Genomic DNA, 24,351 nt, shown 5'->3' on the forward strand with positions numbered 1-24,351 from the left:
AGTTCTTTAGAAGTTAAAGCACAGGGAATTTCAGCAGTTTGACAAAGAACACGTAAGGTGCAGTGTTAGAAACTCAGATATATAAGCTAGGCACCAAAGCTCCTTAAACCAGGCTTACAGCCATCAAAACGGAACGTCTAGTTGCCATTTTTATGCCAGAAGGCCCAAAAGTCATCTTTTTCAATGACTTTTTGGTTCCTGACATTCATTCTGATTGTGCAAATAAAATATAAAGAATAGAATTCTACAGGATATGTTGCTAGTGTGTGAAAACAGTCAAGATCCAAGGATCCCCAGGCATGCACCTCCAGGTGGTGGAGACGTCAGGCACCATTCTGACACCCGGGCATCTTCACTTGGTCACAAGTAGCCGATATCCAGCTGCAAAATTTGCCTAGCGCCTGGCTAATTTTGAGCGCTGGTGATGAGAAAGAAAAGCCTGAAGTAGGGTATATACAGTTATCCTGACTCCCCAAGGCAAGGCATTTCCCAATCTCCTCATTTTACCAGATTTTAATATGAAAACTTACTATATTTTCAGATGAACAATGTAGACTTGCTTGGGCTCAAGAGATTTTAAAGTCAGACACAGGCAGAGGGTACAGAGGAAGGAGAGGAAGATGGAGACAAGGGTAATGGGAAGAATATGCACTTAGGATTGGTTTAAGTGGAGCAGGAATGGAAAACCCGTGACCTCCAGTTCTTGTTGGACTCCATCAGCCAATGGTCAGGAATGGTAGGAGTTGTAGTTCGGCAACCTTTTCAGGGCTGCAGATTCCCCACCTGTAGAGGATGAGGCCTAAGGGGTTCTACTATTATATGAGGACATACCCCTCATCCTAGTGTTGGGCTGGACCCTGCCCCCTTTAAATGCAGGGTTTTTTAATACTTGGAAAGTTTGAAATGGCTAGGATAAAAAAAACCCACATTTAAGGTGGCAAAACATTGGAGTGAGGATGTCCCCATATTAATGGGGAGACAGGCTGGTGCAAATCCACATATTGCTTCAGTGTGGATAAGCCCTTCAGTCTAATCTCCAGTTAAGACATTTGGACTGCTTGCTAGAGGCCAAACCCTAGGATCTCTCATGAGTACTTTACAAGGGTCAACCCAGTTGTTAGTTTCCCAGCATTCAGTCTGCTGGATTTTTGCCATTCTCAGTCCAGCACACCAACTATCCTCCTCATTCTGCTGAGGGAATTGACTATGTATGTTTCCAGTCGGGGTCTTACTCTGCAAATGGGTTGTTGAGACGTTGTAAACAGGCAACAAATTTGTCTTGATTGGATTTTCTGTGGGAAGAGTAAATCTAGAGGGGAAAATATGGCTGGTGTTTTGATGCCAATGATGTGGCTACTGCAAAAACAAACAAACACACCAAAACAAAAACAAAAACTTGCATGCATGAGGTGCACTGATCCCACAATAAATGTGTCTGGAAGCATTCTATGGTAGCATAACAAATTCTTATTGTATGTCCATGGTATTACTGGTAGGTACCTCGCTCATTTTTTTCACCTACCTAGCTGTGCAATTTGAAACAATTTCCATGCTCTGTTTCCCCCTTCTTCATTTCAGAGGCTGTGTGCTTTCTGAACCAGTGCTTGGGTACAAAACTCTAGCCATTAAATTTCCCCCCTGGCTATCTCCAGCACAAAAGCTTGTTCCTGGGTAACTAGGCAATTCCACCCATTAAGTGAGAATAAGTCTCATTAGAGCTGTTTAGTGCTGTTACAGCAAAACCTTCAGTTTCATTAGCTATACGGACAGAAACTCTTCATGATAGGAGCTGTCCATAAATTGTACAAGCAGAAAGTGGAGGCCGAGGGACTGCCTAGATGTATGCCAAATATATGCCACAGCAGGCTATGGCGCCCAAGAATGATTGCAAACTTTTAGAATGTCTCACTATATGGAATATCCTGGCGTAACCTTAGCTATGGCAGGGCTTGAGCTTCACTAAAGTAAACAGAAAAGTGAAGAAAGAATAGTGTGTTTCAGTGTCAAGAGGCTTAGCAAATATATGCAGGCAATGTACTCAGACTGCAACAGTACTCCGGAGGGAGCAGTTTTAAAAATGGTTCCTATCTACAAATCACTGCTCTTCAGACCTTATGTTTAGCTAGTTTCAGAGAGAAAAATCCCTTTGCTAACCTAGGAAGCCACCATATGATATAGTTTAAGCCGTCACAAAAGACATATGGCCAACCATCTTCTTTGGAAGGAAATAATAAGTTGTACAGCACTAGAATGACACACTCTCTGCTTTGTAATAAAGCTAAGAAAACGTTCTTTGCAGAATTCTAAAGAACTACAACTTGGGTTTCATGCTCCCCAGCTACTGGGAACACCTGCTGAAGTAGCCACTGATGTGAGTTTTATGCCATAGTTGAGAGGTAGCCCTTTATGACCAAGGAACCAAAAGGCTGCAAATACATTTTCTAAAATGTGCTCTCATAGTGGAGGCCCCTCAAGGGTACAGTATGGATACTGACAGCTTCTGTGAGTTGTTACAAGAGACCTGAGGAAGAAAGGGGCCTCTAAGGGGCATGGATACTGTGGGCTTCTTTGGCATTCACAAAAAAGGTTACCAATAATTTCTGTCCCTTTAAATAATAGAAACCAGATGTTGCTGTTGGCAGTGTCTAACAAATGACATTTCTAATAATTGGAAAGCAGAGTCCAAGGTCTCCAGCTTCTTGGGCTTATAAATCAATAACATTAGTGTCTTAATGCAAACAGAAGCATAAGAATCTGAAGAAGCAAGTGGCTGAGTACAATAATCCAAGGCGTGGAAACTTGGAGACAGAATCATGTGATTTGCTTGTCTGCAGCAGCGCCAGAACGTTATAGAAACAAGCTGCAACCAGTCTACAGAAATCATGAGTGTATCCAACAGAATTTATGCTAGATCTGAAGCACATGCAACAATCTTCTACATCTTTGAGCCAAAGTTAACATTATCCGAATATTTTCCTGATCAGTTCCATGTGGTTTTTCTTCTGAAATCAGTACTAACTTGAGAAATTATATTTTATTATTAGGTTTTTTTTTAATGCTTCATATGAAAAAACAAGAGTTCCAAAAAAATCTAAAGGAATGGATTCATAATTTCAGCAGGGCAAAACACATAGTACTTATGTAGTAGGACAGATGTGTGGCAGAAGAAATTTTACATTTTTAAGGAAGACTTTTCAGGAAAAATAATACAGTAGTATCTTGGTTTGCAACTGCTTTGGATTACAACCATTTTGGATTACAACCACGTCAAACCCGGAAGTGCGTGTCCCCTTTTTTTTGGGATTACAACCAATTTTTTTTTGAAGGCCCCATTGGCAAAAGTGTGCCTTGGGTTACAACCTGTTTTGGTTTACAACCAGACCTCCAGAACGGATTATGGTTGTAAACCAAGGTACCACTGTATGATGGAAGAAGCCTTTGGAGCCTGACAGAAACTGTTTGCAGTGAATGGGAGGCTGATACCACTACTGTATTTATTTGGAAAGAAGTTCAGCTGAAATAAAGTTGTCTGCCGGTGAACAGGTTTAGGCTTTGCCATATCTGAAGTCTGGTATGGTCAACTGTAGAGGCACTAAGATTGCAATTATGATATGGATGCTGAAAGGCAAGGCCTGTTGGTCGAGTAAAGAACTGTTCAGCTTTGAAATTTCAACAGTGTTCATACATTTTGAACCTTTGGCACAATCAAGTTTTTAGGCAAGGCCTGTTGGTCGAGTAAAGAACTGCTCAGATTTGAAATTTCAACGGTGTTCATACATTTTGAACCTTTGGCACAATCAAGTTGTGCACCTGAGAATCTCCAGTTTCATGGTTTGTTTTAAAGAATATATACTAATAAAAGTAATAATAGTAATTAGGTAAATAAGTAAACAACGTGAAAGAGAACCCCTCTGTATTTTGAGCACAGGTTTGTAGCCTATCTTATGGAGAGCTTCTCTGGGCTTAAGAGCCTAACTCCGCATAGGAATGAGCTGTCCCTCGGGACGAACCAGACGCTTATGTACCCCAAACTGCGAACAGCGGGGTCAGCGCTTGCCCAGACTTCCCGACGCGGCCTGGACGGCCTTCGGGGCGCTGTGTACGTGAACTGGCGGCGGCGAGAAGCCGAGATCTGAGGGCCCAAACGGCAAGCGCTCCACAACCGCCAAGGGGGCTTGTGTTTCGCTGGAGGGGTTGCCGTGAGAGGCCTAGCCTCGTCGCTCAGGAAATAACCGCACAGCTCGAACTTCCGAAAAGCCACTGCTATTGCCTCGCGCTATTCCGCTCCCCCCCGCCGCGCCGCCTTTCCTGCCGGCGGCATTGGCTACTGGGAGTCGGAGCTTCGCACTAGGCCTGTCCTGCCTGTGGGGATAATGTACCAGGCCTAGACAGTCCCTTCCTTCATGGGCTCACAGGGGGAACGTGCGCCCTCATACGCCCGGGCAGCCAAGAATCTCTTAACTGTGGAAAAGCGGGGCGGCACAAACGAGTCGCTTGCCGCTTCCACTAAGCGAGCGAGCAGGCGGGTTTCCGTTGCCGGAGCGGAGAGAAGAAATGTAATAGGACTCCGGCGGCCCCCTTTCCCCGCCCACGAAAGCCTGCAGGCGGCAGCGGAAAGGAAGTTTCACCATCTCTGTGGAGGTGAGCATCCCAGCTGCACGTTGAGGCGTGCTCAGGTGAGGGCGGGGAGGCTTGCTTGCTGTTATATACTAGGCAGGGCAGAACAGGTGAGGGATAACGTGCTGTTATTGGCAATTATAACGGAGTGCCATCACCTCGCTCCGCCTCCGCTCCTGAGCCCAACCCGGTTGCAGAAAGGGAAGCTACGGCTTGGGATCTTCCCGGACTCTGGATTGGAAGAATCTGCCATTAATAGAGAAACACACACACACACACACACACACACACACACACCCTCAAAACTCGTGCAGATATATGTGGCTGCTTACTGTCGTTGCAAACTCAAAAGTTCTAAGGTTAAAAATCCTAAGCACTTGCAAGTAAAGCCCCATTGGCTTCAACGGAACTTGTTTTTGAGTAAGCAAGCATAAGATAGTGCCAATCTGCATTACAAGATTGTTGTAAATAGGTGCATTAGGTTAGGGAAAGTACCAGGGATGCATTTCTGTGCAATTTCCAGCAAGTAAAATGCCTGGAAATCCATTATACTTTCAAATAAATGCACAGAGGAATAGGTTATGGACTCTGCGCCATGTAAGCTTGGGTCTTGATAAGTTTGTAAGTGCCCCAAGACAAAAAAAGTTGTTTTTTGCTTCCACAGACTAACATGGGTAGGATGTATAATGTTATCCACTGTAAAGTTGAGATGGATAGTTATCTTGTCAAGGACAAATGGTGAGAAAAGAGAATTAATATTTATTTGTGCTTTTCGCACGTGGAATTCTTGCATAGATTTAGTTTGGTGTTGGAATTCGTACTTATTCCACGTGCATGTGTGACAATCCTGCATGTTGTGATTTGCTACTATACAGAATGGACTGTAGGAATTTGTTTCAGAATATTGACAGAATTGTGCAAAATCATAGATTATTGACAAACCATAACGTTATATTGAAATTACAATTTCTAAAAATGCAGACTGATGCATTTACTTGAGAATAAGCAGCATAGCGGGAATTGTTTTTGAAAACAAACATAGGATTGTACTTCCTTTGTAAGAAAAATGTATTGGATCAGTTGATGCAAAGAAGATTTCCATTTGAAATGTATTAGGCACATTTTTGCTTTTACTCAATCATATTAAAACTTTTTAAAATGTCAGCTTGAGGTTGGTCTCTTGCATCTCCACCTGCTTTTTCTTGACTCTGTAACACTCTGCTTTATGGTTTGTTTGTGTGTTTTTTGGTAATATCCTCATTCTCATAAAATATGACTAAAAAATGGCTTGACAAATGTCATAACTAATGCTTTTTCATTCTTTATACAGAATGGAAGCCTGCAACAAGACTGTTGAAATGGCTTTCCAGCTAACAACATTTATTTTTCTTCTGTTGGAAACAAAGCAAATTATTTCCCATCTTTGTGCATTTTTCCTTTTGAGGAAGTAGAGCCATCAGGGCCATCTTGTCTGCTAGATTAATTAAACCAGTCTTGCTTCTTTCTGCTTTGACCTTTAGATGGAAGGAGACCAAGCAGCAAGCAGTATGAAAACACAGACAGTTCACTTACTTCCAGAAGAGCAACTAGTGGCACTACATCACCAGATGGTGGAAAATCAGGCATCCTATCAACACAGACTACAGAATTCCCAGGAGGCACAGCATAGGCAGGCAGTACTTGTACAAAAGTTACAGGCAAAGGTAAAACCAGTATATTTCTAGTGATATCTGAAACAAGGAGATGATGAATTTTGAGTAGAGAGCTGTTGGTGGATGGAAGAAGGGTACATTAAGAATAAAGTGCTTGCTTGAAAACAAATTTCCTTCTGTTCTTCTAAATATACATTTTGGGCATAGAACCTTTTTCCTGACTTGGCAAATTGCTCAGTTCTAAACTTGCGATATCCCCCGTTTTTCTGTCTTTCTGAAAACCTGTACCCCCCGCCTCCCCAAAGCAATGAGCTGCTGTGCCAACTGGTAAATATTAGCACCATTGGACGCGGGTGGCGCTGTGGGTAAAAGCCTCAGCGCCTAGGGCTTGCCGATCGAAAGGTCGGCGGTTCGAATCCCCGCGGCGGGGTGCGCTCCCGTTGTTCGGTCCCAGCGCCTGCCAACCTAGCAGTTCGAAAGCACTCCCGGGTGCAAGTAGATAAATAGGGACCGCTTACTAGTGGGAAGGTAAACGGCGTTTCCGTGTGCGGCTCTGGCTCGCCAGAGCAGCGATGTCACGCTGGCCACGTGACCCGGAAGTGTCTCCGGACAGCGCTGGCCCCCGGCCTCTTGAGTGAGATGGGCGCACAACCCTAGAGTCTGTCAAGACTGGCCCGTACGGGCAGGGGTACCTTTACCTTTACTACTTCAAAGGCACTCTGCTGTGCTTGCTGGAAGTTAAGCTGATGCATCAATAACCAGCTAATTTGCCATTTGATATAAATGGCAGTACTGTATTGCTGTATATTTTGCAGAAAATATTCTTGAAATGCTTGCTTAAAAATTTATTCTTTCCCATTTATTTTAAGAATATTGAATATTGAATATACACTGTGTTTAAGCCTGGTTTTAAAAGAAAACTTCATAGCCATTACATATGTATGATATGATATGTATGTATGTATGTATTTTTGTATGTATGTATGTATGTATGTATGTATGTGCAATGCACAAAATCATCCCTAAACAACTTGGAACAAACTCAGAACTCTTAGAATTTCATGAAGGGTGTTGCTGCATACACACTCTAAGAGGTAATAATAATATACCAACTTTTCCTGTTTTATTGCAGGTGCTGCAATATCGTAATTGGTGCAAGGAGTTAGAAATGCGTCTGGAAGCAAATAGGGTAAGTTTCAAAGTATGTGAGTACCATTTTTTGTGGTTTTGCTATTGGTAACAAAGTGTTTGTTGGAGAAATTGGTGCCCTTGTCCTTGCTATTGTAGTGTACTACTTCCCTTTTGTGATCACTGTTAAAATAAATTAGCATAGTTCAATATATGCTGTAATGTCCCAAACAATGGGCATGCTTATTTACATGGAAACTAGCAAGGAAATCAAATTATGACATAGCTTTGACTAGTCTTGTATTATGAACAGCAGGTGTGTGTGGAGGGGTGGATTCTCACTGGGATAATAGTGGGGCCAAGTGATTATAGTTCAATTTTCTCCAGTTATTTTCAAAAATAAGCCACACAAGGACTAAAGTTGTGAATGACACTGTGTCTTGTTTGGCCCTTAAGCATCTTTCATTAAGCAAGAAAGACCCTAAAAATGCAAACAAATGCACTTCAAGTTGTGCTCATCTCAGCTGTTCACTGGCTTATTGATTCATGGGACGTTAACAAGGAGATCCTGAAGTGAGGGAATAGACTTAATATGGATGTTGTTTAGATTAAATTGTCTGCCTTTTTCGCAAAGGGGTCCCATCCACACCAGTGGGATCGTAAAGAGGACCGTAGTCTAGAGAAAGCACTGATCCAGTTGGAAGAAGAGCAGCAGAGGTGAGTGAGCTTTTGCAGAAGCTTTATCTTAGCTGGTTTTGGGGGAAAGCTGTGTAACAGCTGCAGCATCATCATTTCATCTTATCAGGACCTTTACAATAGAGATTTGCTAATCCATTGCCATTCTCCTGTGCTTCAGATGTGAGAATTTGGCTGGGGTGAACAACTTGCTCCGTGAGCACTTGGACAAAGCCAATGAGGTGAATGGGGCTCTCCGAGAGGATGTCAGCAAGCTGATAGCTGACTGGACAAGGGCCAGAGATGAGCTAGAGCACAAGGAGAGCGAATGGCATAAAGAGCGGGAGGTAGGAATGTGTCACTAATAAGATACTGGGTAGGGAAGGTGGATTTCCTTATTGATTAACCTTATATTCTAGGCACAAATACTCATTTCTGGTTTGGCAGGCATTGGCTGGGATTAAGAAAACAGTAGAATATTAATTCAGGGTGCTTACAGATGTACATTGTTCTAGAAGTCAAGACACTGCGGAAATTGTTTCATATACTGTATGTTATACCGACATGCAGTTCCCAGTGAATGATTTTCAGAGGTAGTATCGTGAAGAAAAAACAACTCCTGTATTCAATATAGATCTGAACATCTTTTATTGATGTGGAAAATGTTGTGTATTATGAGATTATCCTATACGATCCATGCATTCTAAGGTTAGAAAAGTATTTCTCAACCATTTGACTTCTTTCCAGACTTCTCAATAATTGGTCAGTCCTAAACAATATAATAAAAGCTTTTTCAAATTTCAGAGAAATGTATTTTTTAACAGTTTAAAGAGACTCAGTTTTGTTGGTTCTGAAAGTCTTTAACATGATTCTGAATGCTGCTGGCAATAATTAAATATGCATTTTTGAAAGAAAGCAGTTTTTGTTTTAGGCTGGGAAAATAAAGCTGTGACTTGCTGTTGTCTTTACATATATAGTTCTTTGAGAGTTATATGCGGACTGAACATGATCGACTCTTTGGCATATGGCGGCAAGTAGTGACCTTGCACCGTCATTTTGTGGAAATGAAGACAGCAACTGACAGGTGAGGTTTTTCTGTCAGTTGAATGTGAAATCATTTGCTGAGCTAAAATAGCTGATTAACAGAAAAAAAACCTGACTCTAGCTTTTCACGTCTTTAAATCTGTAATTTAATTTTTTTTGTCCAGTACAGTATTATTTGTTTCTGTTTCAGGGATCTGTCTGAACTAAAGGCTGAGCAAGCAAGACTTTCTGGCTGTATACTTGTCAGTTGCTTACACTTAAGTTCAGGCACACAGCTCTTGGATACCAATAGTTTTGAAAAACTTACCCTGAGGGGACAGGCCCAACAGCAGCAACTTCATATCAGGCCCAAGAAGTTGGATATGGAAAAGGAAATATACCAGCAAGCACAAGCAATTGTGAGTTTGCATGTCAAAGGAGAATTAGCAAAGGAGGATCTTCATAACAGGTAAAGTACCTCCTTAAAAGGCCCCACTAGCTGCTGTCCTCATTTACTGTAGATTTTTTAAATAGTCAGGTGGGACATAATAACATAACAGTGCTGCTGAATCAGACCAAAGGCCTATTGAATCTAGTATTCTTTTAAAGTGGCCACCTGGAAGCTCCTGCAGCCAATCGGAAGCTACACCTTGGTTTTCGAATGGTTCCGGGAGTTCAACAGACTCCCGGAACGGATTGAGTTTGACAACCAAGGTACCACTGTACTAGAATCTTAGAGATCAGTCGCTGATCCAGAGAAGGGATTCAACCCAGTGTGGTTTTGTCTCTTAAAAAAATATTGGCCGGTGATTCGTGAGGGGGGGTGAGGAAGAGGATAAAAAAGACAAAGGCTATATTTTAAGCTAGTGTAGTTGATGTGAAATGAGTTGTGAAGTATAGACTAAGTGGTTTGGTGTCTGCAACTTTGGGCATGTGAAGTTGGATAGGAGTATGTGTCGCTGCACAATTTGCTTCATAACTTTTTTCCTAAGGTGGCTGGAAATTTACATTTTTTAAAAAAATGAAAGCTCAAAATCTGTGGGCCCTGCCTAGGGCCACCAGTGAAGACTTTCACAGGTGCAAGGTTGGCAACCTCTGTGCTAATGTGTTAGTGAAAAGCCTAGTGTTGTAAATGCTTCTCTTTTTCCAAGGGTGATAGAGTTGACTGCCTTGCTTGAACAATCTCAAAAACAGAATGAGGAGAAGGAAATGTCAATGAAGACTCTCAGAGACACTGTGGAGATTCTGGTATGTTAGCAACTGTTTGAAAAATAATCCAGTGGCTGTTGTGGAGAAACGTTCTTTTGTCCTGTCAGCACTTAGCACTGTCAGCACTTAGAATAGAGATGTCTAAGAACTAGTTGTTGCGAAGGGTTGCAATTCTCAAGTGATTCTATAGTATAGAATGCAACAACTGGAAAAAGGTTATCTGAAGTTTCTGAGGAAATCTGCTTTGCTTCTTTCTTCTGGATTTGCCTATAGACAGACTTTTTTTTACATATTTTCTTTGGCATCTTAGTTCTGGTTAGTGACGTAGCAGGCATTTGGAGACACTCCACTGATATGATGCTGTCATTCAGTACTCGTCTTAAACCTGTGCTCTAAAATATGAGCTATGTCTGAGGGAATTGCACCTCTGGAAGAAGGTGTAAAGGTAAAGGGACCCCTGACCATTAGGTCCAGTCGCGGATGACTCTGGGGTTGCGGCGCTCATCTCGCTTTACTGGCCGAGGGAGCCGGCGTACAGCTTCCGGGTCATGTGGCCAGCATGACTAAGGCACTTCTGGCAAACCAGAGCAGTGCATGGAAACGCTGTTTACCTTCCTGCTGGAGCCTATTTATCTACTTGCACTTTGACATGCTTTCGAACTGCTAGGTGGGCAGTAGCTCCCTCTTAATCTCCCTTATTCTTTTTCTAGGAGGCTGATCGCTTGCGGAAAGAATATGAACAATCACTGAGCAATAATACACATGAAGAGATACTTTCCCTTCAGCATGTGATAAAAGAAATAACTGAGGTAGACCTAACTGGAATCTGTCTTCATGTTGCTTCTGTAGAATTTCCCATGTCAGTATTTAAAAACAAAATTAATGAAAGCAGATGTGGTATAAACATATGATCTAAACTTTAAACACAGGTTTTACATATTTTGCACCTGCTTGGGGCACTTCCATTTGTTCATGTATTTCAGTGTTTAAAAACACTGATTTTAAACTTTTGTGAGGGCTAAGTGCTGGTAAGGCCTGACACAAATTAAGCCCTGATGATATTATTATTATTATTATTATTATTATTTATTATTTATTATTTATTATTTATTATTTATTATTTATTATTATTATTTTATTAAAAGTTGGTTTTCCTTGGCTGATTATGTTATCCTAGATTTTGCTGGGTTGTATTCTGCCCCATCATCATAATTTCCCATCCTTGAAAATGCAGTGGATCACTATTTTCCAGCAGAAGTGAAAGACAAATAGGTAGTGAGGTGCAGTGTTTTGATTGTACAGAACTGAGAAAGTAATGTTGGTCTTGGATTTCAGGCAGTAATCAATGAGAGTGATGCAACGATTGGCACCCCACAGGATGAGAACTATGCTGAGCCTTGTAGCTTCTTGCAGTTGAACCCTGGTGACCCAGAGAGGGCTGTCCTGCTGGTGCGTGAGGTGCTGACTAGGAGAAGCAATGAAGTGCAGGTGAGAGAACTTCAGAGGTTCCCTTGCCAGTAAGACTTTCACATCACCAGTAGTAAAACTCCACACCTCGTATAGCACTTTTCTCTGCCTTTGATGCTCTGCCTTATAAATTTCAACCTCTTCCTCTTCCTGTTAATAAGTATTCCTAGTTCCCTCAAGCTGGTTTTGACAGTCATTTCTTTCCCAGACAGGTCTTGCATTGGTGATTTGTTCTTTCCACTTTTCTAATCATTCCTTTTCCCCATGAGCATTCTGCTTATGTCCAATCTTACGACTTTCTCTTCTTTATTTTTTTATTATAATTTTAATTAAGTTTTCAGTTTTACATTTCAAAATAAGCATTTTGCAAACTTTAAAATACCCATTGATTTCCCTCTTCTCCTTCCATGGTTCATTTTACATGTCATACATTCCTGCATATTTTACTATAACCATTCAGATTTCTTCCTTTACATCAGTCAAATATTATTCACACTGTTGAATTTATCTTAATGATGCCAGCTGTGTACAGTTATTTTCCATTTATTCAATAAATGTTTTCTACTCTTATTTAAATATATGTTCTTCTTGCTCTCTTATTCTTTGTGTTAAATCTGCAAATTCTGCATATTCGATCAACTTAAGTTGCCAATCCTTTTTTGTTGGGATCTTGCTCAGTTATCATTTTTGGGCTAACAGAACATGGGCCACAGTTGTTGCATACATAAATAACCTTTTATAACACCTTGGAATTTCTGTCTGGGTTATTCCCAATAAAAAGGACTCTAGTTTTTTTTTTGGGGGGGGGGGGAATAATTTTAAACATTTTTTTCAACTCATTATAAACATTTCCCAACAAACTTTTTACCTTTTTACGTGTCCACCGCATATCTGATCTTAGTCAACCTATCTGGAGTTAAACACTATCTATGGATCATTTATAAATAATTCTCTTTTAGTGAGTAACATGCAATAAATTTCAGATCATTTCCCCAAAGTTTCTCCCAGAGGTTGAAATCTATATTGTGTCCTATATCTATTGCCCATTGTGTCATTGAAATTTTAATAAGCTCGTCTTTTGTTTCCCATTCTAATAAAAATTACACATTTTAGACAGAAGTTTACCCTTATTTTGTAAAAGTTCTTTTTCAAATTGTGTGCTTTGGTCCAGAAATCCATTCTTTTAATCTAATTTAAACATATTGTGTGTCTGTTGATATTGTAGCCAATCCGTAACTTGTTTCCTTAAGTTTTCCATTGGTTTCAGTTTGGGTTTCCTCCCTGTAAAATTCAGCAGTTCCCTGTAAGTCTCCCATTGTCTATCCATATTAATTCTCTTAATTGTAATTGCTTCGATGGGAGTTAGCCATAAAGGGTTTTTTATTTCCAGCAGATTTTTGTATTTCTCCCAGACTCTATACAGATTCTTTCTAAGAATGTGGTTCATGAAACTCTTATAAATTTTAGCCTTCCCATACCAAAGACATGCATGCCAGCTAAATTCTAAATCATGGCCTACTAAATCTAAAATGTCTGCATTGCCCAATACAATCCATTCTTTTAACCAACTCAAACAAGCTGCCTCATAATACAGTTGCAGGTCTGGCAGGGCAAAGCTTCCTCTTTCTTTTGCATCTATCAGAATTTTTTGTTTAATTCTTGGCTTTTTCTCCTGCCATATGAATTTAGAAATATCTTTTTTCCATTCTTTGAAGCAGCTTGGATTATTTACAGTCAGATTAGATCAGAATAAAAACAGGATCCTAGGGAATATATTCATTTTAATGGCTGAAATTCTACCTAACATGGGGGAGAATGAAACTTTCCCTATCTCCAACTCTTTCTTAACCCCTTTCCACAATTAAATATAATTATTTTCAAATAGGTTGAATTTGGGAATTTGTCGGCCAGATTTCCAAACACTTAATTTTTTTGCTTATTTTTAAACCAGACATCCTTTCTAAAAAAATTATCGACTGATCATCCATGTTTTTGACCAACTTTTTGGTTTTATATGGGTTTATCTTGAAACCCACCACTTCTCCAAACCTTTTAATTTCTTCTAACATTTTGGGAATGCTCTCCAAAGGTTGTTCTTGTGTCAACTCCACCTCGTCAGCAAATGCCCTTAATTTACAGTCTCTACATCCCACCTCAATACTTTTAATTTCCCTATTTCTCCTTACATTCTGAAGCAATATTTCTAGTGTCATAATAAACAACAGTGGAAATAGGGGACAGCCTTGTCTCGTTTCTTTTTCTAGTTGGCATTTATCTGAAAAAATATTGTTTACTAATATATTTGCAGATTGATCAGTATAGATTGCTTTAATTCCTGCTAGGAAAGAATTACCTATTTCCATTTTCTCTAGAACCTTAATCACAAATGACCATGAAATATTGTCAAAAGCTTTCTCCACATCTAGAAAGATTAGGGCAGCCTGTTTTTCATTTCTTACTTCCAGGTAAATTGATTTCATTTCTTATATTGTCTTTCATTTGTCGGTCTGGTCTCTGTGAACTGACTCAGTGTCCTTTTCAATCTACTAGCCAAGATTGTAGCAAATAGTTTATAATCACAGTTCAATAATGAAATTGGTCTGTAAAATTATTGGTTTGGGATCTGGGTAATGAATGTGTCTTTCCACGCAGCTGGAACTACTGCTGTCACCAGAATTCTGTTTATGGTGACCTCAACCTTACAACTTTCTCTACCTGTACATAACATTCCATCAGTCTTCAGCTGCTGCTTCTCTGAGGACTAATGCTTAACCACCTCTGTCTGTATATAATACCCCTTCAGTCTCTCACTTTCCCCCTAATCATTATATTTTGCCTTCTTCTGCAGCACCTGAGACAGCAACTCTTGTCTAGTCAAAATTCTGTCAGCTCCCTGGAGAAGCAACAAGAGCAGCAGAAAGACCACTGTAAGTTCCTAAGACAAAAACTTGAGCAGCTAGAAGGAGAGCAAGACACACTCATTAGCCAACTACAGCATCTGCAGTCCATGGTGGAGACTTACCGCAGGTCAGACATGTAATGTTTCCCAATCTTTAAAGGCTTGTATTGTAAAATAGATCCATATGCTTCTCTTGGCTTGCAGTGTGCTTTCCTCAAGTCAGTAGGTTGTCTCCAGTGCTAGTCCTACTCAGAGTAGATCCATTGCAATTAATGGACAAGTGTTTTTTCCAATGGGTCTACTCTGAGTAGCAATTAGCTGGATGCAACCCAATATCTCTCTGGATTTGAAGCACCTACTTAAGTTGTGAATAAACCTTCATGTGTGGTCTGGGCTCTTCACAGTTTGCCTGGGGCAGTTTGCATCCACAGGTTGGAGAGAGACAGTACTCAAGAAGTCACTCTGCCTTTCAGATGTGATGGTGTCCTCATTTCCCTGTATTCTCCAGTAAACCAGATAGGAAAAGGAGGATGCTCAGTCAGTAGTAGCTAAACAAGTGCAATGAAACTTTGCAGTGTATCTCTGTTTTTTGTTTTTCTCTAACTGGAGATTTTTTCTTCTCAGTGACCATGTCACCCTGGATAAATCCAAGATAGAATTACAGCAACAGCTGGAAGTCTTGGAACAGGAAGTCCAGCACTTGCGCCGAAGCAATACTGAGCTACAGCTGAAAGGAGACATGGTGGATGGCCAAAAAGAAGAACAGCAGCATCAATTGGAAAGGATGCTGCGGGAGAGAGAATATATGTGAGCCTTTTGTCTTTTTTCCCCAAAGGGCAGTAAGTTTGTTGCTAGGGAAATACAGGAAAAAGAGAAGCTGGCAAGAGCTGTTCACAAACCCAGTTCTTACAACAATCCTCCATTTTATGAAGGTTGTGGAAATTTGGAAGCTTTGCACTGTCTTCACCCTCTTGTCAGGACTGAGTATGGGCTCTGCCAATTTCACTTTTAAAAATGAGCCCCTCTGGATAGCATTTGTGAAATTTGCAAAAAAATATACATGGTGCTGTGTGAGGACTTTTATGGTAGAAAATGAAATTTGCAGCCCCGGTTAAGCTTTGGAGCTCTCATGTACTTCACTACTTAAAATAAATAAGTGTATGTGTTCATTCAGTCAGGAAGACCGAGATGCTCTTGAAGGAAAGCATTCATTGTTAAAGAGTGAGTTGGTAGCCATGAAAGAAGCACTGGAAAAATCTCACCTTGATGGAGAACTGGTGAAACAAGAAAAACATGAACTTGCTACAGCGCTGGAACAGGTACAGTTACATTTTCTTTTCCTAGTAGTAGCCAAACACACTGTTGAATTTGAACAGGAAACTCCATAGACACTCACTGTAGACAGACACTGGCATGTTCATTAAACTGCTGTAAAGTGGTGGTCAGTGAGCATAACAGAGGTTACAAAAAATTCAAAATTCTGATATTGTCCTGTTCTGGACAAGAGGCTGGGCTGCAAATCCAGTTCCCACAGCAAGTTTCCATGTTTCCTGGCCACCACATGCTCCCATCTCTTTCCCCATGGTTTAGTAAAGCCTGTGAAGGACAGTTATGGAGAAACAACATTGTAGCAGCATTTGACATTAGTGCATGTATATTGGCTATATGGCTTAAATTTATGCATCTGGGGCAATTCTTTATAACTTACCTTTGATTAATTTTGGGAGGCTAAAAACAGGAACAGCTGCAACTTTCCTCCTTCTCTCCTGCCTGGCTCCATTGCAGCCATTCTTCCACTGAAAGTCAGAACTTCTTTTGAAAAGAAAAGAAAAAGGAGAAAGTTCAGCAAATAATGTGTAATGTCTAGTTCCAGTCTAAGTAAAACGGTGCTAAAGGTTTTTTCATGATCAATCTGAAGAGGTTTTTCCCCATGGCATTTAAGCTACATACTCATACATTAGTAAAATTGTTGGGTTTCTATTTAAGGAAGAAAAGGAAACATACTGATGGAAAACCAGTGACATAATGGAAGAATGAGAGGATATATTCTAAATAATCCAACAAATATTAATCTAGTCTTTTCCCCATTAGAACCTTCAGTGAAGGTTCCATGCCACAGGAAGGCATTGAGGATAGAAGTTTTCTTAAAAAATATGTATGTATCTTAAGTTTTACTCAAGAGTGCTGCCATTGAAATTAATTGTTCTAAGTTAGCTATGTCCATTAATTTCAAAGGCTGTATTCTGACTGTGACTAATACAAGACACAACACATTGCCTTGAATGGCTTCAGAGAGTGAATCTTTGGTGAGGGATCTTTGGTGAGTGGGAGGCATTTGACCTTCCTCAATGGGGAATCTGAAATATCCAGCTGTAAGCCCTACATACTATTCGGGGGGAGGTGTCTCCTCACCTTCAGGGACAACCTTTTAGGGAGTGCAAGAAGTTGCTGCAGGAAAGTCCATTTGGACAGCATGATAAAATATGGTTTATTGTAAGTTAACAAAGTTAGGGGCAAGTCTTATTCTGCTTTTATTGACTGGTATTTCTTTGTTTTGTGTTTTTGGGTCCACAAGGCTGAGCAGTCCTTTGCAAAGTTAACTGGTGCACACAATAAGCTAAAAGCAGAAACTGCTCACCTTCATGATGCAGTTGCAAAGATGAGTGCCCTTAATGAAGCTCTAGCATTGGACAAAGTGAGTTTGAATCAACTTCTCTTGAAGGTAAGAAGACTGTTGCAGCTGAACTATTCTTATTCTGTGCAGCCTACAAAATATATGTAAGGAATTTGCTAATATGTAGGTTGCATTTTATTCAGAACGGGGGAAAGGAAGGCTGCTGTTTAAAACAAAATTAAAATTAATTTTGAATATAGAAACAATCATACAATCAATTACAGTTCCCCCCATAACAACCCCAACTATGTCCAGCTGTATTAGTAGTAATAAACTGAAACATAAATTCAATAGCTGTCAATTTAAAAAATGTTGTTCCACAGGTTCCCATGGCCTATACAAACGTTTTTTCTTCATTGCAAATGAAATAAAAGTGGACCACACTTTGTAAAAGTTTTGTAGATTCTTATGTTGTCTTCTTTCTTGTACTTTATCTGTCAACTTTCCCATCAAGATAAAGGCCCAAACAATAAGCATACCAAATTTCATATGTTTGCATTCCATATCCTCCAGTGCCTTGCAAGAGCAAGAAGTGCTGCAGTTAGAAGATGCATAATTAAGTCTCTGTATCAAAGATAATTTGCTTCAGCTGCAGATATTGAAATAGTGCCATTTTCGCATATAAACTAATCAATTTAGAAGTAATTTGTTCCATTTCCTAAAATACCCTTAACTAGAAGTTTTTAATCTGTGGCATTCTCACCACATGTGTATAAATGTTCCTTTATCCCCACAATTTTTCCAACATTGTAGAAAGGTATTTTTGCCTATTTTACTTAGTAACATGGCGTGCTGGTACCATCTGTGGGTTAGCTTTAAGGTGTTTTCTTGTACACGAGCAGAATTAGCTCAAAAAGGAAATATTTTCTCATATTCTTTCCCATAAAACATAATCAATTTCTTCTAAGTCTTTCCCATCTAGTTTTCAAATTGGAGGATTTTGATGTTTAAAAATTAACAATAGATTTATAAGCTATAAAACATTTTAAAACAAGGTTAATGAATTTGTCCCTTGTTTGCAAATTTCTGTGATACTGATGAAGTGAATGACTTGAGTGTTTACCATCCAATTGTGGGAGAAGTTTGTTGTATAGTTTTTCCAGACAAAGGGGTACCTCTGGTCTTTAAGCCAGAATAGGCCCATTGAAGGCTGCTCCTTTATCAGTTCCTTCCATTTCCTTGAATGTAGATGGAGCAGGAAAAACAGGCACTTTTGGACAAAGTTGATCACCTGGAAAGACTAAGGACCTCTTCACAGAAACAGCTCAACCAAATGGCGAGAACAAATGAGGAACTAAGTGCAGACAAGACTCGGTTACAGCAGTTGCTACACAAGGCTGAGGGAATGCAGGAAAGTTTACAGGAAGAGTTAAGAGTACTGAGAGATGAACAGAAAGAGACTTGTGAGAAGCTGAGCCAGGTGAGTGTTAGCAGCAGACTTGAGTTATCCTGCATGGACATTGGGCAGCAGCAGTGTTGTGCTTCTGAAGTTGGGTTCAGTTAGATTATGGAATTCTGCTTGAACAGTGAATAGCTCAGTTAGTTTGAAGGTGGTGCTGATAACACCAAGGTTGCAGGTTTAATCTCCATATGTGACAGCTGCATATTCCTGCATTGCAGGGGGTTGGACTAGATGATTCCAACTCTACAATTCTATGATTCTAGGAACCTTTTCAGTAGCTAGTGCTGCTCATCACAAAGTTCATTTTACTATTCTTGCATAAGACAATCTTTTCAATCTTATTTATACTCCATAAGTGTTTCTGGGTAAAGTATGTTTTGCAGCCATTGTAACACTCATCTAGATTTTCTTCTTTTCCAATACACATTCTTTCTAAAATCTGGCCACCGGTGAAGTGTCACAGTAAAACATTAAGTGCAGTGGCTTCAGGCAATTATATATTTTGTACTCTGGTTCTCTCCTGTGTATAGATAATCAAACTTCTCCATAGCAGTCCATCTGTAACAGATCCATTTTTCTTTGTAATGTGCAGTTAGGCAGTTCCATCTCTTCTGTGAAAACAATTTTCTATCCTTCAAAAGAAGCTATAGATCTATTTCTTCTTACAGTGCATTATTGCTTAATGTGACAGAGCTTTACCTTGTGCTATAAATTGATTTTCTTTCTCCTTCATAGGCTCATCACCAGCATGAGACATCTAGTACTGATTTGGAGCATGCACATCAGGAGTCAAGTCGTCTTGGAGAGGTGCTGGCCAAGACATCCAAAGAAAAGGAATCATTAATGCGTGAGAAAGCCGCATTGGAAGTACGACTAGGGGCTGTTGAACGAGAGAGGTGGAGTTTTTCAGAGCAAGTGGCAGAGTACAGGTAAGAGACTGACAACGAGAAGGGCCTTGCCTATTCAAATAATTGTTTAATGCAATCATTGTAGCTCTGGATTCTGAGAGATGACTTTCCATCAGAGGACTATGCAGCTTTTTGTGTCTTGGCTGTTCAACCATGTGGCAGAAATAGTTCCACATCTGCAGAAAGAAATTCAACAAATGCACAGCAGGAGAAATGTTTAAGTCAAGCCCAAGTTTGAAATCCTGCACACAGTTTGACAGGCTGTTTTCCATAAAGCTGCAAAACTTACACTTAATAGTATTTCTGTTCTTCCAGACATTGTTTCTTGTATCAGCATGACAAATGGCCTGTGATTGTTGTCCTTGTTGTCTGTATATTTAGACTCTAACTGACTGGTGCACTGCTACAAATGAATGGCCTCCTTTTGTTCATAGTGTTTCCAGGGTACTCAAACTGGCTTTGCTGGGATTACATTTATCATGTCATGAGCAAGAGATTAAAGTCACACCAATTCTGTATATGTAATTTGTAGATCAACGAAGGATCTTCTGGAATCAAGCCTCCTTCAAGCTCAGCTGCAGGTGTCTGACCTGGAAGTTACCAAGGGTCAACTGGAAATGAAAATCCAGGCAATCAACCAGGCCAAAGAAGTGATACAAGGTAAGATGTTTTCAAAGGCTTCCAGCAAAAGGTAGTATGAACAGAGCATCCTCCCTTCATGTCTGACTCCTGCTCTGTGTTTATTCTTACAGGAGAGGTGAGATGCCTTTGCACTGAACTGGAAGCTGAAAAGTCAAAATTTAAGCAAGAAAAGGAAGAAAAAGCACAACAGCTCTTGCAGGCCGAGCAGAAGTACCAAGAAATGCTTGACCACTGTCAAATTGTACATAAGGAGGAAGTTAATACACTGCGTCAAGAGTTGGTAAGCAACCATATGGTCACCTCTTTAATTCATGATATAATTTTTTTGGGGGGGGGTGGGAAATTGAGCAGAAGATAGAATTAATAAAGTGGCTCAAAATGCCAGATGATTACCAAGACTTACTTTTCCATTCAACTGTTATGCCTTGTACTAATTAAACTATTAGTCTTTTAAACTACCTTGCTTCGGATGGGTTGTTTTCAGCATAGTGCTAAGGTGAATTGTTTGTCAGCTCAAGGATATCTCTGTGCACAATCAAGTGCTCCCCCCTCTCCTCTCCCTGGGCACCCTCTAAATCTGTTTCGGGGAACCCCTAACACTCTGGAGTAGAATTGGTGTGGGACAGATGCAGGGGGAGGAAAGGTGGGGAAGCCAGGTTTTGATGGACACAGAAATAAGAATCTTACCTTAGATTGCCAGGAATTTCCCATTACAGCAAACCTTAGCAGAGGTGACGAGAGGTGTTTTGTACACATAATGGTCCAGTGTCTTGATCCCTAAACTGTGGTTCTCTTATACATCTGCATCAGGATGCTCTCTCTGCCTTAGCTGATAAAATATTAGTGATATAATGTTATTAAAGTGTTTGAAGAGCTCTGAATACCTGACATGCACATAGGCCATGTTGTAGTGAATGGAGGGGAGGGGTGGGTAGCTTCCTTATACTATCCACTACATCGTAGTTAGTGTTATGGGTATAATAGTATGCTGCCTTGTTAAATGGATCTGGAGTAGTTGTGAGTGTGCATTTGTGCCTCCAGTTGCATGATATGTCATGTCTAAAATGTTGTCCCAAATCTTTACTCTTTGTTGTTGTTGTTGTTTACTTCTAGTGTGTTTTTCAATATAAAACAAATTCATGAGGTGCTTGTATTATTGTTGCATATAATTTTTACTTTAGTCCTAAATCTCCCAGTCTTCCGGCATCGTTCAGTTCAGGAAAAATCTGTGCCTGGCAACCTTGTGGTACAACTAATTTGGCTTCTGCTACATCCAACTTTGCACAGACGCCTAGCTATTTTGTATTTTAGCTTGCCTCAACATCAAACATATAACAGCCGCAGAAAATGGAGAAAATATTCTGTTGCAACAAAGTCCCTAACAGCTCTCCACACCCATCTATTGCAGTGTTACTCATGAATCTTTCATATTAGCTAGGCTTGGAAAGCACCAAGTAACATTTGGAAACTGGAAAAATCATGATATTTCTTAATCCATTCCATGTTCCCCACCTCATACACACACATAAAAGGCACAAAATTCTGCCAAGAAGAGCTCACAGTGCCTCCGGCATAGCTTATGCCACATCCAGTGGTTAGGAGAACAGCAGCTGATGTCTGCAGCCACAAGCACCAAATTTCCCAGTCTTCGAAACCCCTAGGAGCTCAAGCAGATGCTGTTTGTAAACAGTCACCCTTTTGGCATGGCTGCACAGAGAAAGGAGGACTGGCATTCCAGTTGAACAGTCTGCCAGTTCCATAGGCCAGTGACTAATAGGAAACCTTCATTTAGTACCCATAGGTGATAATTATTACTCTCAGAGCCAAGTTTGATAAATATCCTTCCCAGAAGCAAAACTCATAACACTATACACAGCATCTGCTAAGGTAAGTAGTAAACCTTACCTTAAATCAGTGGCTAGAAGTGGGACTGTTTTTTCCTTTCTTTTTGGTCATTTATTTGAATTGGCTGAAATGCTTCCAGGAAGGTGAACGAGAACGCCACCGTTTAGAACTGGAGCAGGTGTTGGAGCGCATAGTCAAGGAAAAGGAAGAGTGTGAAAGTGTCTATGAGAGGAAGCTGCTGGAACTACAACAGGAGGTCATTGCTGTAAAAACGCATATGGAAGACGAGCTCATTAAGGCTGAAAATGCCAAGCAAGAGGTAAAGTTTGACAGGTGCTTTTGACCTAGAGACATCCCCCCACTCCTGCCTTTCTCTTTTGGGACCTTGTGATGGAATGGTATCTGCAGGAGGCTGTCTCCCGCAGAGCATGATTGGATTTTGTATATAAAGGGTGAGACAATCTTTTAGGTATCCTAAAAGCATGGGCGTGGTCAGGTTTTATGTTGGGGAGGCAGGCTTTATGTTGGGGGATAACCTCAGATAGTTAAGTATTTTTTATTGATTTACTTGTTAGGGGGAGGCAACTGCTCCCCTTAGCTATGTCTATGCCTAAAGGTATTATATGAGGATTGCTTAGGTGTTGTATGAGAAATGATGTATTTTAGGTATTATGTGAGAAGGAGAAAAGCTTTTCTCTATCCACTTATACTGCACCGTGCATAATTTTATGCATCTATTTCATGTCCTCATTATTCACCTTTTCTCTAACAAAAAAGCCCCCATTTTCTGTAATCTTTCCTCCCAGGGGACCTGCTCCAATCTTTTGATCAGTTAGGAGTTCATCTGGAATGTTTTAAATTCTCTGCTTGCTAATATCTAGGTGCTGCTAGAAAAAGAGAATGAGAAGAAATCATTACAAGAGTTTCACCTCCAAACAAAACAGGAACTCACTAGTACTTGCCAGCAGCTAGATCATCTCCATCAGGAAATAAAGAAGAATAAAGAGAGGGAGCAGGTAGGAGTAGACCAGAGCAGAAAAGCTTATGAAATCTACCAAGAATCCAGCAGAAAGCTATGGAGCAAATATGAAATAAAGTATATTAACATGATAGAAAGTTGGCTCAATAAATGGATAGTTTGGACCAATTACATGGTGTATGAAAAGTTTTCCTAGGATTATGTGCACATGACTGATTTCAGAACTCTTGCCCAACCCAACCACATTTGATAATTCAGTTGCTTCATTTTTGAAGAACTGCTTGTTGAATGTCTGTTAATTAAGGTTCAGACAGTTCCTGCATTTTTCCAAAGTTGTGACGTGTGATAGAACCAAAAGCAAGAAGATGGGTTCTAATTCTAATGCAAAATTGCATCTTATTAGCACCTATCAAATTTTGGCTTACATTTGGTAACAAAGGCATATATGAAATCCTTACACAAAAGTTTACCCAATGAAGCTACTTGCAGCTTTTTCTTGTTCTGCCCTCCATTTTTCCAATATAATTTGAGTAAGTTATATCCAAAAGCTGCCACCTTCTTCTTTTTTTAGAGTTCATTTTGATGCCAGTGCAAAGATTTTATCTTTCATTGCATGCTCCTCATGAACCCCATTTCTCTTTGTAGAGTATAATCCTTAATTATGCCCTACATTTCCCCTAGATACTTGCTATGATTGTTAATATGCTATATTGAAATTTGCATTTTATGTCTGTTTCATAGTTGTTCATCTTATTGTCATTTATTGATTTTTGACTGAAGTACTAAGTCTTCATCCCACAAGATTTGTGGCCTGACTGTTGTGCGATGTAGATCATTTTATCTTGTGCAGCAGTTGCTGTACATGTATTATAATTGCACATTATAAAATAGTTCTCTAATTTGACCAAACCTGAACCTTGGAAAATAACTCAACTTTTTTGGCTGGGTGGGGAGTGCAGGATACTTTGCAAGATTTGGAAGCTAAGCTGAAGGAGGCCCAAAGTACTATAGAAGCACTAGAAAAGAAGTACAAGGAGGAGCTCAAGTCTCTCAAAGAAGAAGTCAACTTTCTCCGCAAACAACGAGACTCTTTGCAAAGTCAGGTGATTTTACTTAAAACTATGTGCTAAGCACTTCGTTCAGTGCCAAATGTGTGGTTTTTCACAAGCTGCTTCAACAAGTAGAAATGGAAATCTCTTTGTGGGGTAAAACTAAGTTATGGGAACCTTTC

At 40.1% G+C, this 24,351-nt stretch overlaps 1 protein-coding gene across 7 annotated transcripts in view; it reads left to right on the plus strand.

Moving 5' to 3' along the window:
* Positions 1-24,351, plus strand: part of CEP250 (centrosomal protein 250) — a 133,247-nt gene that overhangs the window by 94,384 nt on the left and 14,512 nt on the right. Inside the window, exons 1-22 of one of the 7 annotated variants that reach the window (XM_053393797.1) lie at positions 4,618-4,641; positions 5,282-5,355; positions 6,138-6,320; positions 7,402-7,458; positions 8,032-8,114; positions 8,254-8,419; positions 9,050-9,156; positions 9,307-9,564; positions 10,247-10,343; positions 11,015-11,113; positions 11,640-11,792; positions 14,620-14,798; positions 15,295-15,477; positions 15,845-15,989; positions 17,246-17,392; positions 18,534-18,764; positions 19,482-19,675; positions 20,187-20,314; positions 20,407-20,576; positions 22,281-22,460; positions 23,023-23,157; positions 24,080-24,223. In XM_053393797.1, coding sequence (XP_053249772.1) covers positions 5,353-5,355; positions 6,138-6,320; positions 7,402-7,458; positions 8,032-8,114; positions 8,254-8,419; positions 9,050-9,156; positions 9,307-9,564; positions 10,247-10,343; positions 11,015-11,113; positions 11,640-11,792; positions 14,620-14,798; positions 15,295-15,477; positions 15,845-15,989; positions 17,246-17,392; positions 18,534-18,764; positions 19,482-19,675; positions 20,187-20,314; positions 20,407-20,576; positions 22,281-22,460; positions 23,023-23,157; positions 24,080-24,223 — 3,042 coding nt within the window. In that variant the 5' untranslated portion in view covers positions 4,618-4,641; positions 5,282-5,352. Of the gene's footprint in view, positions 1-4,099; positions 4,677-5,281; positions 5,356-6,137; positions 6,321-7,401; positions 7,459-8,031; positions 8,115-8,253; positions 8,420-9,049; positions 9,157-9,306; positions 9,565-10,246; positions 10,344-11,014; positions 11,114-11,639; positions 11,793-14,619; positions 14,799-15,294; positions 15,478-15,844; positions 15,990-17,245; positions 17,393-18,533; positions 18,765-19,481; positions 19,676-20,186; positions 20,315-20,406; positions 20,577-22,280; positions 22,461-23,022; positions 23,158-24,079; positions 24,224-24,351 lie in introns of those variants that run through there. The other 6 variants (XM_053393795.1, XM_053393793.1, XM_053393798.1 and 3 more) reach the window with 6 other exon arrangements.

Source organism: Podarcis raffonei, chromosome 6 (genome assembly GCF_027172205.1).
Source record: "Podarcis raffonei isolate rPodRaf1 chromosome 6, rPodRaf1.pri, whole genome shotgun sequence".
Classification (NCBI taxonomy): domain Eukaryota; kingdom Metazoa; phylum Chordata; class Lepidosauria; order Squamata; family Lacertidae; genus Podarcis; species Podarcis raffonei.